Here is an 18,673-nt window from a genome sequence, read left to right as displayed (position 1 = left end):
ATTATGCAATCTGAACTGGTCTGTGGTAATAGAAGAAAATTTTAATTCCCCATCTTAATATCAGAAATCCACTTAGTAGGATCCATTTTTAGGTAGTCTCCAGTTCTGTGTGCGACCTGTATTAACATTTATATTCCTCATTGAGTCTGCTCAGGGTACTCTTCTGTTTATTTCATGAACATACTTCTAAAATATACCTGCAATCTTACGTAGGCATGGCTGGCAACCAGCAGAGCCCGGGCGCCGCCCGCCCCGGGGCCGAGCTGCGGCCGCAGCCGCCCGGCTCCCGCTCGCAGCGCAGCTTCTCGCACAGGATGCCCGTGTAGGCCGGCGGGCACTGGCAGCGCACGTTGTTGATGCAGGTTCCGCCGTTCTGGCAGTGCAGGAGCTCGTTGTCACACACGTTGGCTGCAAGATAGCAGGGGAGGGGGGAGAGAACAGGGAGCGATGTAAGTTCGATTTCAGCAGAAATGCACCAGAGCCAGAACTGAGGCTCCACCTCCCTCCTCTTCCTGAGACATATGATAAGGGGCTCTGCTTCTTCAAATACTCGGATTTTTTTTCCCCCCCTTAAGGCTGTATTCTTGGAAAATCATCAAATTCACTTAACACCACTGACTAAAGTATTGATTAATTTTATATGAAGGACTATTTAATAATGAAATAATAAGAATTTTAACACATGCCTTGTGCTAATGTCTGCATCTTTATTCCTGAACTGGAACTGTAGGTGGTGTGTGTTATTTGAAAGGGGCAATGCATCTAGAGCTTTTGGAAACCACGCACAGTGGTTAAAAATGCAATATGGCTTTGCTGAAGTAAAAAGAATTGCATGAGAGGGCAAGGTTTTATAATCAAGAACTGCATGTATTAATGATCTGAAAAAATTATGCAAAAAAGATAAGGCAAGCACAGGCAGGAAATTCAGCATGCTGTTGGATGGGGATTATATGGTACAGACATCTGGAAATAAAAGATAATGTTATTTCCATTATAGATCAAATATTTCTTCCTGATTAGATTTGCTACTTTGGTACATGGCATCTTAAAACTATCTCAGATATCTTAGATATTGTAGCCTGATAATAACTTCAGAAATCAGATTTGACAAGGGAGTTAAGAGACAATATAATACAGGCAAAACTTTTAGACCTGCATAATGTTATAGTATTTGAAAAGCTGACAGCTTTACTTTGTATTGCTTAATATCAATTCAAATATTTCATGGGTAAAAATGCAGAGGTATGAACAACATACTAATTAAATGTGTCAATCTGTGTTTTATTTCAGATGATACCACTAGTATGAGATGTGTTGGATTACAGCTCTGCCTTCCACAGAGAGGCAATTTTAGTAAAGAACTTGCACCTATGATCTAGGTAGAAGCTAACTGTACAAATTTTAACTTAGAGAATTAGGGAAAAGATTATTTGGGTAAGAAGCAGACTCAACATCATGTGATATTTATGTATACCTTAGCCTGAAAATACTCTAAATAATTCAGAACAGAGAAAGTATTGTTAACTTTATCTTAAATGTTACTGCTATTTTGCTACAAAGAAATACAGTTTTGCAAATATTTAATTACTTTTAAAAGCAGTCCAAATATAATGAGAAGTACAAGTGAAATAGTCCAGGTTCTTAAGTGGTTTAGTTGTACATAAATCTGTACAATTTTGTGCATCACTAACCTCACTGGTAATCTTATCTGCCCTGGCTTGCTTTCAGAAAAATAATTTTCTCACCCTAGAATGTCTCTCCAACAACTGCTTTCTGATGTTCTGCATCCAAGTGGGCCAAATCATGCAGTATGTTGGAAACTTGTAGATGCAGTTAAGAGAGATCAGTAAATCATTATTTTTCTTAGTAATTCCTTTAGCAATCAGGGTTTTTTTACTAAGATCTATGGATTTAATATTGTTGTCCAGTTTCTGAATTGCAATGGAAAAAATTGAACAGTAAGGTACAACAACACATTTTGTTGATGATTCTATGTCTGAATTTTAATGTTCTACGCATACATTAGAAAAAATGTGTAAGAAACAGTAAGTCCCCACTAAATAAATGTGATCAGATTAAAAACCCAGAAAATACCATGGTAACAGGCAGGAAAAATTAACTGTATTTTAATACAGTCAATATTTGCATTACATCTCTTATAACTGAGGCTATGTATTTTTGAAGTTGACTTTATTATTTAGTTTATATATATTTAGTCATCTCAATACGCAAAATCAAAGTACTTTATCTGATGGTACAGCTACTGGATCTGTTCTAGACTACTCATTGCTGGGATGCTTCCTACAGTTCAGGCAGTGAAAATTGTGAAATATCTGCCCCATCAATACACACCCTTGTTTGCCTTGACAAACTCAGTGGGAGTCCACAGTTCATTAAATACCACTTGTTAAACAGCAGAGGAGATATTTCGCTTCACATTTTGCCTGAAATAATTTATCCAAATTTTCTCAAGTATTAAGTAAACCGTATTTTTAAAAATGTATTATAATACAAATATCTTTCCTATTTTAAAATTTATTTTGAAGACTACAGCCTGTTATTTGAAGAGGTCCTTAGCCCAGATCTGCTCTGTAGTTCCAGGTGGCTGGAGATGAGGGGCTGAAGAGGTGTTTTGCTGGCTGTTCTGCCTGACACAAAATTCTGCCATCTACAAAACACTGCTATCTACAGAATTCTGGATACAATGTTACAGATGCTGATTTCTAAATCAGACCATTTATTTCTCATTAGGAAGCTTTTGAAATGCGATTAAAGAAGGAATGGATCAAAAGCTTCATCATTATTCTTACAGGAATGTTTGCCCACAGGAAAGCAGGTACCTTTTATTGTTCTCAGCAAAATAGCTGAAAATTCTGGAATTGTTGATCTTGTATTAACACAGCTTTCCTAATTTTATGCTTGTATCTCTTTCTCTTGCACACAGACATGTATGCATATATATGTATCATGTTGATAGCAATTTTGAGCTGGAAGTTATAGAAAAAAGAATCTTGAAAAGTTATGAAATCCCATTATTTTTTGCCAATTTTATTTTATTTTATTTTAATTTTATTCTGACCAACTCTTTCATTTCTCTCTGCCTTACCTTATTTAGCCCACAAATGAGTGCAAGTGTGAACAGCGAACTTGCTACATGATGGAGGGTCAGGGTGACAGCCTGAAGAGGCAGCAGCTTGATGTCATCAGCATCTTCATAGTATTCTTTTAGAATCCTATTTCTTTTTAGAAATGAAGACCTGGTTTCCCTACCCGCTTCTGGAGGCTGGATACTGTCCTGCAAAACTTGCTTCCTCAGCAGAAAAAGGTTCTCCAAGAAAGCAGTGCCCTAAATTCTGCTGTTCACCGTTTGAAAGAGGCAGCCAGGTAGAATTTATTTTCTCAGGAGTTTTTCTTTTGCTGATTAATTGTTTTCCACACTAGGCCATTATGTTGGTAAAATATTTATAACCATTATGATGAAAATTGCCAGGAAATGAATTCACAGAGTCCTGCTACCTTTAGAATTTTTTTTTCCCAGGACTTTGAAACACTGCTGTGGTTTGGGCTTGCTTCTCTAGTCTTGCTATTCTTTTCTGTCACACTCAGTAATTGGCCTAATAAAAGGCAGTAACAAGAATTTATTATACCTTGGGCGATACTTGAAACAAACTTTATTTGCTGGAGCAGCACTTTTTATCTAGTCGCTGCTGTATATTTTGACAGTCTTTCTAAATATTAAATCTGACTTTATTAAAAGTTAAATCTTGGTGCTTTTTTGTGATTGCTGCTGTTTTTGCAGTTTCTTAAGCAGACTAGTACATATATAAACATATCTTTTTAATGAAGCTTTTGGAGAAATAATGTAAGCTGTAGATCTATCTGCTTATTGCCAGAATCCACAAAAAAGGTATGAATTAAAGACCAGCTTCTATGAGATCTTGTAATTTAGTTTTGGAATAATGTATGAGATTAATTGAGAGAACAAAGATGAGAACTATTCAACTTTTCATACTTTTTTCAAGATTCAGATTTGATGAAATGTTCCTCAAGCAAATGATGCCCTTAACATTTAAAGTTCGCACAGTAACAGCAGTAAAATTCAAGTGAGGTAAGATTGCTATGATGTAATTTCCACTTTTAAATCTGGGTTTCTTCCAGATACTGAATGGTAAAACCATAAACTTTTTTTGTTTGTTTGTTTTCTAAAAAGGCCTTAAGAAAGAGCAGTAAGTCATCCTGGAACTGTTTATGCAGGAATTTTTATTCTTTGAAATCTTCCAGTGTTAAAGCAACAAGAAAACATTTATAATGTCCTTTGGTGGAATCTTATTACACTTGTTATATATGTAAACTGATATTCTTTGATGCCAGCACGTTGCCCATACAGAGAAATCTCTGCACAATTAAATGAAAGGAAAAAGAAAAGGACTAAATAAAAAGTAATAGTTTTCTCTTACCTGATTAGAATTAAATACATTAATAAATTGTCTGGTAACACAAATAGGCAATAATACAAAAAATCTACATTGTACATTATTTCAAGAAAAATAACTTCATTTGAATACAAAAGGATAAATACACTTTTTGTCCTATAGCCACTCTTGTACAGTAGGTGAACACAGCATCTTACTGATGCAGTGCTGCTAAGGTATACAAGGATATGACTGGCTTGAGTTTTATTGAGGGGGCTGTTACACATGTGCATCACTAACATCAGACAAAGAAATCTTTCAACCAACAAGGGTTACAGAGCAACGTTCACTAAAGCACAGGTTGGAAAGGATTTGGGGACTGAAGCAGGCCAATATGGCAGCTTTTACAGATTTCCTTATAGCCACAATGCACTGACAGCAAAGAATGCCTTGGTTTGGTCAGTCCACACACCGGGCGGAGGTACAGGAGCGCACCAGAGAGGAGTAGCGAATGTTGTTGGAATTCTCTTCTGCTCCGCGGCTGTCAAAGCCGTGTCAGTCCCGCAGCCGATTGATCCGACAGACAGGCGGCTGCCGACGTGCCTCGAGTCCGAGGGGAGCAGTCTCCACTCGCAGCCCTGTCCGTGGCTGAGTGATATGGCTTAGTTCAGTTCGGCCTTCCTAGTTTGTATGTGGATTGAGCTGGAAGTTATAGAAAAAAGAATCTTGAAAAGTTATGAAATCCCATTATTTTTTGCCAATTTTATTTTATTTTATTTTAATTTTATTCTGACCAACTCTAATACCATTTTCACCTTTCTGAAAGTGTGGTCATGATTACTTTCAGAACTTTGATATTGACTAATTATTATCTGAATGGCATCAGGTACCAAGTTCTGATCAAAGAATGAAACATGGAGAAGTGACACAAGTAAAAGACCTAATTCTGAAGTCATCGCATTGAAGACTATTAAGACCTGTGTGGCTGAACTAGCTGTGAGTTTGCTGGCAGATCTTCCTTAATTAGAAGCCAGGACACCAAACTGGTCACTTAAAAACCAAAACAGGTATCTCATTTGTTTTGGAGAGCTTTGCAGGCCTTTTTGAGGGATGTTTCTGAGCACAGTCTCCAGATATGTGCTACTGCATGAAGTGAAATATTTAAAGTAAACGAAAGGAAATTGTTTTAAAGTTATAATTCATGAATTTGCAATCTAACTATGGTCCAGTTATAGCATACTTAAAACACTTCACAAAGAAGACAGAAAAGAAGCCACAACATGCCTTGCCATATGTCACAAACTATTCTTGATCTTTAATTGCAATGCTAATGAATTTGGGAATGGAATAAAAAAGGAAAACAAGGGGAAAATACCTATTTTTGAGCTGGCTCAAGGGATAGTATTAGCCTGTCATAGATGTGCTAATGTTTCACAGAATTTATATTGGGTATTAAATTAAATATTGTGAGTAACACAGCTGTTTGACAAATTACTACTTTCCTCTTAAATGTTCAAATCTGAATAATACATGAAAATTCCCGAGTCTCTCCAAAACTCAACTTTAATATCTTTGCAGCTTCTTGAAAGAAAAGAGTTAGACAGCTCTGGCTGATATTAGTTCTGAGGCAGCAACAGAGAGAAGAAATGCAGGCATTGCTCTCTTCCGTCTGGAGGGCACCTCAGGCACAGCCGTGTGCTCTTGGCTTAAGGACCTTCTGTTGCTGTGTCTGGGCAGCTGCAGAGCACATGCCCAGGGCTTTAGGTCTGCCTGCTGCCCAGACACAACAACAAGATGCTACAGAGCTTAAATACAGTTTCTTCTACACTCCTGTCTTTTCCAAAGGCCATCCAAGAGGGAAGAAAATGAATTTCTACTTTCTTTGTACTACCTTAATTTTTGTACAACTTGCCTACAGTAGCATCTTGTTCAGGTGGGACAGGCTATTGACACACTTTTTGAGCTGGGATAGATGGTATTCTCTTTCTGCATCAAAATCTGGATTTATGATGAAATTTCCTTTGTGAGAACAACATAAAGACATTAATGATAAAGTCACAGAAAGAAAAATTTTTATTAGAGCTCCTTGCTTCCTTTCTTGAATTCTTAAGGCTTAAATTTCAAACAACATTTCCTACGTTCGCTTCTATCACTGTTTTCCTTCAGTGTGCATCTTTTGTGGCATCATTTGTTACAGACTTCTCTCTCCCTCTCTCTTTAAAACCATCCCTTCACTTTCCTCCTTTTTGTCTCCCAGATCATGAGTATCACGGTCCCTGGACAGGTTGCTGGGTTGACAGCTCTGAATATATTACACAACATATTTGTCTTTTCTAAAGCACTGATGCAAGCTTTGCCCTGACTTCTGCTGCAGTGAATTTTCCATACTGTTTGTCAGTGGTTTTTGTTACTGGCACTACTGAATTTTTGACCTTGGATTCCATCTATTGTTCATAATTTTGAGAGCATGCAGGTCTAATGGCTGAAAAAATTATTCTTGGCTGTTTTTTCTCTAATGCATTTGTTTCCTTGGTCCTTCTGATTTAGTAAAGAATATTAACTTGAACTCATGAATGAGGAAGATTTCAGCATACATGCTAACAGAATATTCTGTCTGTGCATAAGCGAGTAAAAAGCCAGCATAGTGAAACCCATGTTTTCAGTAATGATGTTTATAGGTAGCTCCAACATATGCAGTGGCTGTCTGTATATAGACACTGAGCAGCACATTGAAATGCCATGAAAAAATTGGGAGGTTTCGTCTCGCTGCATAAATAAGTACAGTAAATCCAGACCAAGCACAAGCGATTTCTTGTCAAATGCAGAATTAGTTCCTGTGAATACTATGAGAAGCCTGTAACTAACATGCATTATTCTCTAAATCTGTGATCATTTAATCAATAAATGGTAAAAACACTCCCAAAATATAAAATAAATTGCAGTGAATGAAGCTTGTGTGAATGCCTAGTAAGAATGTCAGCATCTGCACATACATATATAGCAAGAAAACATCTGCAGTTGTGACAGCATTAGCAATATTTTCCCCACATTTTTTCAAATAGGCAGAAATGGAATTGGGGAATGCAAAAGACTTAGTCTCATTCGAATGCAAAGGTGTGAAATTGTTTCCAGTTGTACCCAGTTGCATGTTCCAGTTGAATATATGATTGCAAATATTTCAAATTGCGACAGTCAGCAATGAATATCTTCACTATTTGGAAAAAAATCTTGAAAATACAATATATACTTGCTGTATATTGAAGATCTCTACGTGGAATTCCACTGACTCTTGAGATCTCACCCATATAGCATAGATGTCAGGTAAGAGGATAAAAGGGCATGGGCAAAACAGTAGTCAGGCTTCTCCTGAAAGGTTACAGCTACTGCTGTTACAGTTCGTGCTGCACAGCACATGACAATACTTCAAGTTTTTATAGCTTAAGTATCTTACTCATTTGAATAACCAGTGAGTAATAACTGAGTTGAAGGTTTTGTTGCTGAGATTTCTTCCTTTGCCTGTCTTCCAATTAGAAGTACTCATTTTACTTATTTTATTCTAATGTTTAGAATTTAATTTATTGTTACCATTTACATTACTGCCAAATGGCTTTAAAATGTTTTACTACTGTGAATATGTGTCAGTGTTGATCAGACTTCTTCGGTGCTTTGAATCTACAAACATACCTGATATGAAAAACAGCTACTGTTCTTAGAAATAAGATATTCATAGTAATTTCTTTGTTTAGAAGTGACACTAATTCAACATTTGCTGTGGTAGTAAAACTATCTTAGGATACTATCAAGACAAGGCAGATGCTTTGATAGCATGAAAATAAAACTGGTTTGCACTTATCTACCAAAGCACATTCTTAAGCTAAGACAAAATAAATCACTGCAGACAAGTACAAGACTTAAGCATATCTTACTGTGTCAAAATTATGGTCATAAAATGACAAACATTAATACAAAGATCTCTGGTGCAAAGCTGAAACAATGTTGTGATTAATTGTACTGCCAGCAATACAAGGAAATAAACATTGACCAAGTGAGAGTAGTTTCTAAAGGCAGACATCTCCATCTTGACTTGTCTTAGAAATGCCTATTAGAAGCACAATTGAAATGACACTTGATTTTTTTATCAGACCACTTTTATTAAGTTATCAGAGAGTAAATTAATAGGGGAGTAATGGAGATACTGAAAATTTCCAGTAGAATTTTTAGATTGTTTGCCTTCATATAATTTCTGTTTTTTCTGCACAACAGGCAGTTCAAAGCCAAGCCCGTTCTAATCAAACTGCAGGCGAAGTCTTCAGAGTTTCTACAAGAAGATGTAGCTATTACTCAGAGTTCTGCCCAGCACACAGCCAAAGAATGGATGGTGATTCCTTTCCTGCAAATAGGCAGTAATTTATCCTAGCATCCACATGGGTAAGCCTAGTTGATTATGTCTCACCACTGAAAGCACAAAATTCTGTGCAGAATACGTGGGGGTTTTTAACCATGGTATGAGGATAGTAGAGGTAGAAAGTTACTGTTTTTCACAGCTTGTGTCTGTGCTTTCTCATTTTTCATCTCTATTCTTAATCTAAAATCCTTGGATTTAATTAATAAAGAATAATGAGAAGAAATACATCTACCCTGTCAAAAGGACACGAGGGAGAACTGAATTTTGGAATTGATACTGATACATGATAGCCATAGTAGCTTTGGTAGAAACTACACATGATTATGTATTAAAATGGATGAAAACAAATGCAGATTTAGTTATCTAAGAATTATAGTTGAACTAATACCTTTCAATCTTCCTTGGTTTCAGGAAATGAATGATTTAACCTTTCAGTTTTCTGATTTTGATGGTTCCAGTTTCATACTTGTACAAAAGAGGATGATTCCCAAAGTGGGGGGAAGAAAAATTTCCCTATTCTTTTTATTGCTTTGCTTATGGAGGAGCACCACTGAGTTGGTATAACCCTGATCATACTTTAGGGTAATCTCAGGAGAGCAATAAACTACATATCAGCTTTAGTTGCTCAGAAGGGACTACATGCCCCCATCATTCATATTTCACTTACAAAGCTGTAAGCTACAGTGTCATTATTCCTCTCTGCTCGAGAAAAATGAACATTCTTACATGACCTGTCTTCTCTTCCCTTAACTAGGAAAAGAAGCAGTTATAACTCCAGAGTTGTTGTGTTTTTGTTTTTTTTTTTGTTTTTCTATTGCCAACAGCAAGGTCATGGTTTAGATGTAACCACTATCAGTAAAACTGGTTAAGCACAAAAAGTGCTCAGATGCAAAAGATGAAGTCATCAAAAGGCCCTATGAATCGGGGGGTGGAATTAGGTTCCCTAAATACGAGCAGCTACTGCCATTAGCTTTCCAGAAGGCATTCAGACATGCACATGGAGCTGGCAGGTGTGCCCAGGAGCTCTGGAAGCTTTAACTGGGGAGCAGTGCTGCCAGGGGCTCCTGGGCCCTGCTCTGCTGCCAGCCTCTGCCTGCAGCTTCCCATCTGAGGCACAGCTTCCCTGCTCCAGGCGAGCTCTGCAGGCTGTGCCTGACCCCATGGCTGCCTCTGGAGCTGCTCTACTCCCCTGGCCTGGGAGACTGTGTGCTGGACTCCTGTCCTGCTGTCCCTCACCCCTCCTGTCCTCTCCTGGCTCAGTGGCACTTTGGGAACACCCAGCTGCCACTGCTCCTGAGACATCTATGGCCACTTCAGTCCTATCCAAAGGGCTGGCAGGGTGACCTTGCCTGCACAGCAGCATTTTCTGCTTCATGTGCAACAACAGGATTTTCTTGGATCTTGATTTTCCCAAAAATTATGAAACAGACCTGCAAAAAGTATTGCTGTTATAGAGCACAAAACCACGGGAGAAAGTCTGGAAAACAAACCAAAGCAGGATCATGCAAAGGTCAGCAATTCAAATACACGATTATGAATTATATAAAAGGCTGAATGTTCCTGCATCCTTGGCTGCTAAGGTGTTTGATTTGGAATAATGTTATGGGCACAAAAGAATGCAAAGAATTTGTCTTTGTTTACAGAGAAAATAGTATCTCTTTTGGCTGTTCTTCCCAGTGAACACTACACTGAAGACTTTGAAAATCCATGAAATAGCCCCAAACACTTGTTACTTTATTTGGCAGCAAAACCAGGCAAGATAATAACAACTGAAAATACTTCCCAATGATTTGGGGGATTAGAATAATTCTAATAATTATTTTCCTAAATTTTTTAGGGAAGGGGTAAAAGAGAGTGACAGAATGTGTTGTTGATGGCTTCTATTAATAATTACTGCTATTCTAAAGTTATTTGTGATCTAAAATAATTTGAAACTTGGAAACATTCTTCTCACTACTTTGGCTGCAAGCCAATTGCATGGGAGCTTTTGAACAATTGGTAAAAATCCTAGTGGAAATATATGTTATGATCAACTTCTAAACTACATAAACCAGCATTTGTAATGGAAACACCAGCAATCTTTAACTGCACTTTAGTAATTGTAAAGGGTATTAAAGTGGGATGGGTATGTAACTAAATGGAAGTGTGATTTATCAGCTCTTTCACAGTGACCACAAGGAAAGGTAAAGCCAAGTTTGTATGTGCATGTCATTATATATTCCTTCTGTGTGCATTTGCCAAAGGAAAGGTTTAAGATATCAGGACAATGTTCTCCTACAGGAGACCAAAACACCAGTGTGCAAAATTAATGGTGTAGAATCTCTCAGGAGATGAACATTGTGAATTTATGTGAACATTAGTTACAATGCAAAGGTAAGACATTTGCATAATTCCTACAACATGTGTGAAGTGAGGGATGGAGTTTTTTGTTCAAGTAACAATGCTGTGAATCAGGAGATCTTTCTGAATGAATCTACATTGATTTATTGTTTTGAGTGTGGATGAAATGCTGCAGAGTGCTTTTGCTGAGCCAGCTTTAGAATGGGGATAAAAACACTTCCCTACAGGTGTCAAAGCTATTCAGAGTAGAACTTCTTATTGCTAGTGAACAATGGGGAATTGATGCCAAGGAAAGTCCAATGAGTTGCCTGTGCAAACAAAAGGAGGGAATGATGCAGGTCCTGTGAATTCCTGCTCTATTTATTACATTGAACTGCTGATTAGATAAATGCAACAGCAGAGTTGATTATTGTTTCCAGGGGAGTTTGCTGACAGTCTGCTTTGAAAAGGTTTCTAAACTATGAAGTTTAAAAAATGACTATGCAATCTTGTCCAATTGTCATATGTGATTGCATAAGATGATTAAATACTCTGACAATCTCAAATACCAATGCCGTGTATCGTATCTCCTTCTAATCTCACCTATCAGACCTTCAGCTGCTTCATATTCACACATAAGGTACACAGTAAAGATATGCAAATATTTTACCCATTCTGCTTCATCTGATCTATAAAACCATTACCTGTTATTGTCTATTTTTGTATTACACTAAAATTAAAAAATGAATTCAACAAGCAGATTTTTATATCCTAGTTCCTGTCTGAGATATATCAGATGATAACATGCTCTCTTGTGAGAGGGATTTTAATTGGTGCAATGCTTTACTTTTCCACTCTTTTCATCAGAATACCAATAAGATGATTCAAACAGCTGGCATGTAGCACTCTGCAAAAATAAGAACGAATAAATTAATGTATCAAATAATTAAAGCTATTAGTTGCTGCATGCTAGTTTTCATCAACAATATTTATTGCTGCACACAGATTTGCTTCGGGTTATCACTGTGCATTTATCTTCATGACAGAGCAACCATTAGATGGGAAACCCCAGATAACAGCTCCTCTCTCCAACACAATCTTCTTCAGGCACTCCAGTTTTTCTGCAGTATTTTACCAGGTGTAACCAATGTCACAGTCTTAGCCAGTGTTTTTTTACCTGAAAACATTTAAAAATCTGACTCATCACACAGTTCAACAAAAACGTCTGAAAGATGTTCATTATTACACACCAACCAGTAGAGCTGAAGCAGGCATACAGGCAACCTACAGATTTTTCACAATATTGATATGCAGGCTACCACTAATATGTTGTTTCAATAGTAAAAGAATTATATTAATCTTATTTAATCAACTTTAAAGTTTTGCTATAATGTAGAAAAAGATCTGAATAAACATAGACCTGTCTTAGAGAGTACCCAGCATGGTTTGTTTGGGATAATGTCTGAGAAGGTTTTTCTATCAGCATACAAACTAAAGATAATGTCTCTAACCATGGATGTTGATATTGCTTACTATGACAAAGTGTTAGGATAATTCAGGATATTAAAAAGACCAGAGCTTTATTCTCATGAGTAAGAGCTGTTTCCCTGTGAGCTTTATATGGTTCTAGCATTACTTTTGGCATGCTGATTAACGTACTTATATTTCTGTTTATCAATTGTGATGCACAAAGGTGTTAAAATTTAATTATTAATGAAGACTGAAACAACCTGGGTTCCTTGAGGAATAGATAACTGCCAAATGTGATTTAACTTCAAAGTACTTTCCTTATTTTGTTTAAAATTATTTTCTCCAATTTTTAATTTGTCAAGTCATGCCAGAGTTGAAAAATACCAAGGATACCTTCATTGTGATCTAATAAAGTACTGTAGATAGTGTGCTAGATATTTTTAAAGATATATTGTATCAATAGCTTTAAATCTAATGATGGCAAAAAGTAGTTGTGTCACTTAAAAGGTCTTCCACCTGCACTTAAGACTGAGAAACCAAGACCTTGGTCATTTTCTCCTGCTCTTGAGAGGTTGTGTGTACAGCAATGTCAAGAACCTCTGGTTTGGAAAAGGAAGGGTCACATAAGAAACACTCAATTTTTTTGAAAATATATTTTTAGAATGCACTTTTAAAACATCATGTCTGACTATATTTCTTTTAAAACTCTCAGTGAAAAAGGAGACAAATTTCTGCACAACAGACCTGGGATAATGATTAATCTGTACTTCCTGGCAAGTTTATCTCATTGGGTCCAGTCCTGTCATCTGCCCCAGAGAACCCTCTACATTACATATGAGCTCCCACAGCTCCTGTCACGTTTGTTCTTCTCTTCCAGCAGCCTTGGCAGTGATGGCAATGGAAATCTGGCTGATCAGATCCCTGAGAACTCTGTATTCCTTGACATCGACTCCAATGGCACGCCTGTGCTGCATGTGCTAGTGGAGGGCAAGGAAAGGCTGTCGTTCCAGGTAGGATGAATTTTTGTAGGCCTGGAGCCTTGTGAGGGACAAACACTGGGGGCAAACAGCAATGGAACCTCCTCCTACTTCATGGAACTCCAAGGCAAGCAGGGCTGGCAGCATGGCCAGCCAGCACAGCGCCTGCTCAGGTTTCAAACAGCCCCAGAGTGAGGGTATGACAGGAGTTTGAAAGGCAAAGGTTTTCTGCTGTGAGGACAGCATTTCTGAAGTGGTAACATGGCAGATCTGAGTGGGATGCTGGTTTTCTGAAGACTGCCAGAAGCTATGGAATGAGTAGCTGTTTAGCTAAAACAGCAGGAGGAGTGCTAAAGAGAAGTAGTTGGAACTGGAACAGCTCTGGAGAGGGGTTTGGGCTAAAGCCAGGGCGGGTAGGAGTAGGTGAGGGAGGTGCTCAACACATCTTAGCTGGCTCAATGTTTTGTATTTGCAAAACACTCAGGGTCCTTCTAATGGTGCAGTGCAGCGTGGGCTGCAGCATCATCGCTAAGTTGTCATGTTGCCACTGAATAAAAGATATAACTGGAGTACACTTCCCCAAGTGTCTTTGCACTTTGTTTTAAATCAGTAATGGTTTAGCATGAACTAGCAAAGCTCTCAGGTCATTGCAGAAAAATTATTGCAGGATATGGCTTTATTTTGACAGGTGGTGTAAATCTTGACCCAAATTTTCATACCTTTGCAGAAGTTATGCAGTATACATGCCACCTTTCATATTTCTCCCCAGTTGTGTACCAAAGGGCACGTGTGCAAACGTAATTGGAAGCATTTCAAAGAAAGTATCCAGCTCAATTTCTGAGATGTTTGTGTTGCGGTATGTTGCAGTGTGCTGTTGTAATGTGTCTCTAAGATATGTGGAATAGAATGCTCTTTCTGAGAGTGGAAGCCTCCTTGCAAAGAGCTGTGCTCTGCTGCATAATGTCAACATAATGGAGCTGATTTAAGGATGCTATGCTTGCCCTCAAGATGAATTTCCTTGCACTAGCAAGCCCTAGTTTAAATCTCATTGTAGGATTATCCTGTTCCTGAAATCAGTAGGAAGTATGTTAGGTTTTTGAATTTTGTGAGAGTAACTTGTCTGCCTTGGATGCTAGTCAGTGCTTATTGCCTCATGATCAAAATGCAGCTTCAGCTCTTTAAAGGAACAGCTACATGTGATGAAACTGTGCACACTCCTTGGAAATGAAATTCTAAATTCTTCAAGGTAAAAGTCCTATTTCAAGGATCCTTTGGCTTAAAAAGCAAGTTGAATTCCCATTTAAAGTATGTGTGCTATTCAGAGCTCAGTGGGGCAGCACCTCATGAACAGAACACCCTACTGAACTGTCTCCCATGGACTGCTGTTTCTGTACTGAGGACACTGGAGTTTGTTCCTCCTACTTGTCAGTTTGTTTGGGGGCTGGGTAGTGCACGTGGGGAACACATCTGGTAGCTCTTTATTTTAGCCCCTGTGTGCCCCTGATGTGTAGCTGCTTGGTGCTGCTTCTTAAGGCTCACCTAAACAGCTATTAAAGGGTGAATTCCTCCTCCAAAGAGATTATAGCTGAACTCCTTATAACCTAGAGGTTTTGAAGGCAAGAACCTTGGCCTTGGGTTTATTGGAAAAGGTTTCAAATTTAAGCAGGAAAGAGAGTAAGAACCAGTTGGATACTGGTTCCATGAGCTGGAACAATGTTTTGGGTTATCCACAGAGAGATTTGTAAATCTGGAAAATACAGATAAATGTCTAAAAAATGTGAAAGATCTGGAAAACTATTCCACTCAGTCTCTAGAAAGGGAATAAATTGGGTAAATTGATCTACAGACAAGTGCAAATCAAAATATTGGCTCTAGATTCAGCCAGTGCCATCACTGCAGTTGTTACTGCGTTGCTTTCCATGTCCATCTGAACAAAAAGACAGACAAGTCATTGGCAAGAAGAAAAATGCATCTCAAGAAGTACCTGTCCAAGATGTAGTTATAAAAACACAATATAATTTTGGGTATAACACTTTAATCATCCTGAACCTCAGCTGCCTATTGACACCAGTGATGTTAATGAATACAGTCCCTTCAATATAATTACTTCAAGTTGATTTCAGATACAAGTAGTCTTCTATAGAAATTAATTGCCAACAACTGAATTACAATCAAACTCTTCCCCCTTCTTTGTAACATCTTTAAACTTCCAGCACTGTCACTTCTCTTCTAACCTGATGAATACAGGTAACAATTTTATTAACAATTTAATTATTCTCTTTAGAAGCCAAGGTAATTATAAGGAGCTTGGCTTCTACCAGAAGTCTTTTAAAATGGTTTTACCATTGACTGTAGTCCAACATGAGAGAAGAACAGGCCATAGTCAACAAAACAATATCTCAAAATTGTGCAGAGTTGGGAGAAATGGAAAGAGCAATGCTGTTAATATTTTACTGAACATCATGGTTCTTTTGTATGGGCTGAGTCCCCTCTAAATTTATACTGTAAATCCTGTAAAGCTCTATTCATTCTCACAGTGAGTTTGTGCTATAAAAGGTGGTAGTCAAAGATCTGACAAAAAGCTGGACTGACATTTATGAGATCAAGCTTTTGTTCCTGATTTTATCATACCCATGTTCCTTGTCAAAATCTTTCCTTGCATGCTTAACCTGAAGAGGAATTTGAAATAGCTGGAAGGGCTGGTCCATGTCTCAGGTGTATGGGTATGGGAGAAGATGTTCATGCAGATACTTACAAGAGAGAAATGCAAGGAAAAGCTGAAGGGGCAGAATGTTTGCAGGTGATTTGGTGAGCTGGTTGTATTTGAGATGTAGAGTCAAGTAAGTATCAAAAAAACCCCCAAACCAAACCTATTTAAAAGGATTCTTATAAAAATTACATCGTTAGTATCAGGTTAAAAATTTTTATAAGAAGATACGATTACAAAGGGTTAAGAAAAATGGTGCAGTTTTGATGAAATGAAGGAAAAAACAAAAGAGTACACATTCTCTGAGCTGTAACACATTAACTGAGCTGTAAGAACTGGTTAAAGTACCAAGGTAGGCCAGAAATGATTGAGCAATTTAGTAAAATCATAAAAATTAGCCATTAAATTTTTTTTTAAACATAGGAGAAGCCAGGCCTTCTAGAAAGGCTGTAGGCAAATAAATGCTTTGTAAGGTAGGGAAGGGAAAAATCTATTAACTATGGAAGAGCTTTGGGAGGTTACCAGACTCCTGCCTGTGGTGATGGGGACACGTTCTGGAGGTGTGTCTGAACGCTCATACAAACCATTATTTAAAAATGGAAGTCTGTTGCATCAGACCACCAGAAGCAAATATTACTGCTGAGAATTTTTAAAAAATGCAGAAACAACATTTTCACTGCTACTTGTGATTTTTCTAATTTTAATTTTTCTAATTGTCAGGATGGCTTGATTAACTACAAAAAAAGGACCTGTGGCATGTGTGATTTTTATAAAGATTTTCAAGGAGATGGAGAGGAACTAGAGACTGGCAATTAGAATGTCTGCAGCAGGCAAGTTAATGGAAAATGTGATGAAGAACAGAATTAACAGTTAGATGAGTGAACATGATAAGTATGAAAGAGAGAAATAATAATGTACAAACCTAGTAAAAGATTTTTTAAGGAATCAGATAAGTATATGGATGCAAAATATCAGATTGACAATGTATCTTACTCTACAAAAAGCATTTTCCAAGATACCTCAGCAGGGATCTTTTTTTTTTCATTTTAATTTATTTTTTTTCTTTATGGAATAATTATAGCTTGAATAATCAGAAGCAGGCTAAGAATAGATGTCAGAAACTACTAATCAGTCTTATGAGAACTTACACATATAGAATTCTGCTAGAAAAATGAGTGAAGCATGGTGTAATACATTTGCTTAGACTACAAAGGTATTGTGGCTATAAAGACCTTCAGAAAAATTTCTAAGGCGTGGGTGACAGAAATTAAGTGTTCAAGAGTAAAGTATTCCTACAGATACTTGGCTGTACCATTTAGAAAAGGCACCCTAAGAGTAGTTCAGGGTGTTTTATTGAAAATTTTGACTTAATGCTCTTCATCAGTCAGAAAGGCAAATAGATTATTGAATTTTTCAAGGCAGGAAAAAGAGTGAAGTAGAAACACCACAATGTCCCTATATAGCTTCATGATGTGCCCATCTCTTGAACACTGCATGAAGTCCTGATATTGAAAAGATATATATGTAGTACAACCATAAAAGGTAGGATGAAAAGCTGTCACAGCTACAAGCAGGCCATATAACAGGAGAGATTAAATAGATTATGTTTCTTCAGTGTAAGAAAAGGAAGACAGATTGAAGAAAAATAAAATATATGTCTTTAAAATCACAGATGTTATAGAAAAGGTGAATTGGAAATGATATTCATTTATTCTTCCTCTCAAGCACCAGGAAGGAACAACCAACCAGTTAAACAAAGATATTTAATTGCTGTTGTTGTGAACTTGTGCCCAGAACATCTGGATAACAAAAGTATGAATGTCTCAGTAAGTTATTAGGCAAATTAGTGGCTGAAAGACTCACTGAGACCAATTAAATATGAGGATATTGATGAATTCTTTGGCTGAGAAAATCTATCAACTGCACCTTCCAGCAGCTGGGTGCCTCTGCTGCCTGAAGCTCATACAGCCTGCAGGTGTCACACAGAGGGCACTGGTCCAGCTCAGAACAGCTTTAGTTCCTACAGTGAGGTGTTCCATTGCCTGCAAGCATGAAGATAAGCACATGACTCACAGGAATGAAAGGTTTTGAAGACCAGCTCTAAAATGAGCCAGGTAAAATGGTCAGAAAGTAGGGTGAAATGGGAACTGGGAGATGTAAAAAGACACTTCTGTTAAGTGTTTTAGTTAAGAGCTCACACCTTGAAAGGTCTTGATTCGATTCAGAAATTCTTTGCTGAAGTGCTCAGTTTATTGATACTAAATAATAACTCCCTTAGTTTAACTAAATTTCCTTAAAACCTTCAGTCTGAAAATTTTTAACCCCACCTCTACTGATTACTCATAACAAACACTGTCACTTCATTAAGACATCCAAAATATTT

The 18,673-nt window shown here is 37.5% G+C and overlaps 1 protein-coding gene across 1 annotated transcript in view; it reads right to left on the bottom strand.

The window, feature by feature from the left end:
- Positions 1–205: 205 nt before the first annotated feature.
- Positions 206–18,673, bottom strand: part of NTNG1 (netrin G1) — a 142,029-nt gene continuing 123,561 nt past the window's right edge. The window contains exon 9 of the mRNA XM_041479578.1: positions 206–408. Coding sequence (XP_041335512.1) covers positions 206–408 — 203 coding nt within the window. The remainder of the gene's footprint in view (positions 409–18,673) is intronic.

This window comes from Pyrgilauda ruficollis, unplaced genomic scaffold (genome assembly GCF_017590135.1).
Source record: "Pyrgilauda ruficollis isolate IOZ18807 unplaced genomic scaffold, ASM1759013v1 scaffold49, whole genome shotgun sequence".
In the NCBI taxonomy this organism is placed as follows: Eukaryota; Metazoa; Chordata; class Aves; order Passeriformes; family Passeridae; genus Pyrgilauda; species Pyrgilauda ruficollis.
Note: the sequence above shows the minus strand (reverse complement) of the source record. Positions and strands in the feature narration are given on the sequence as shown.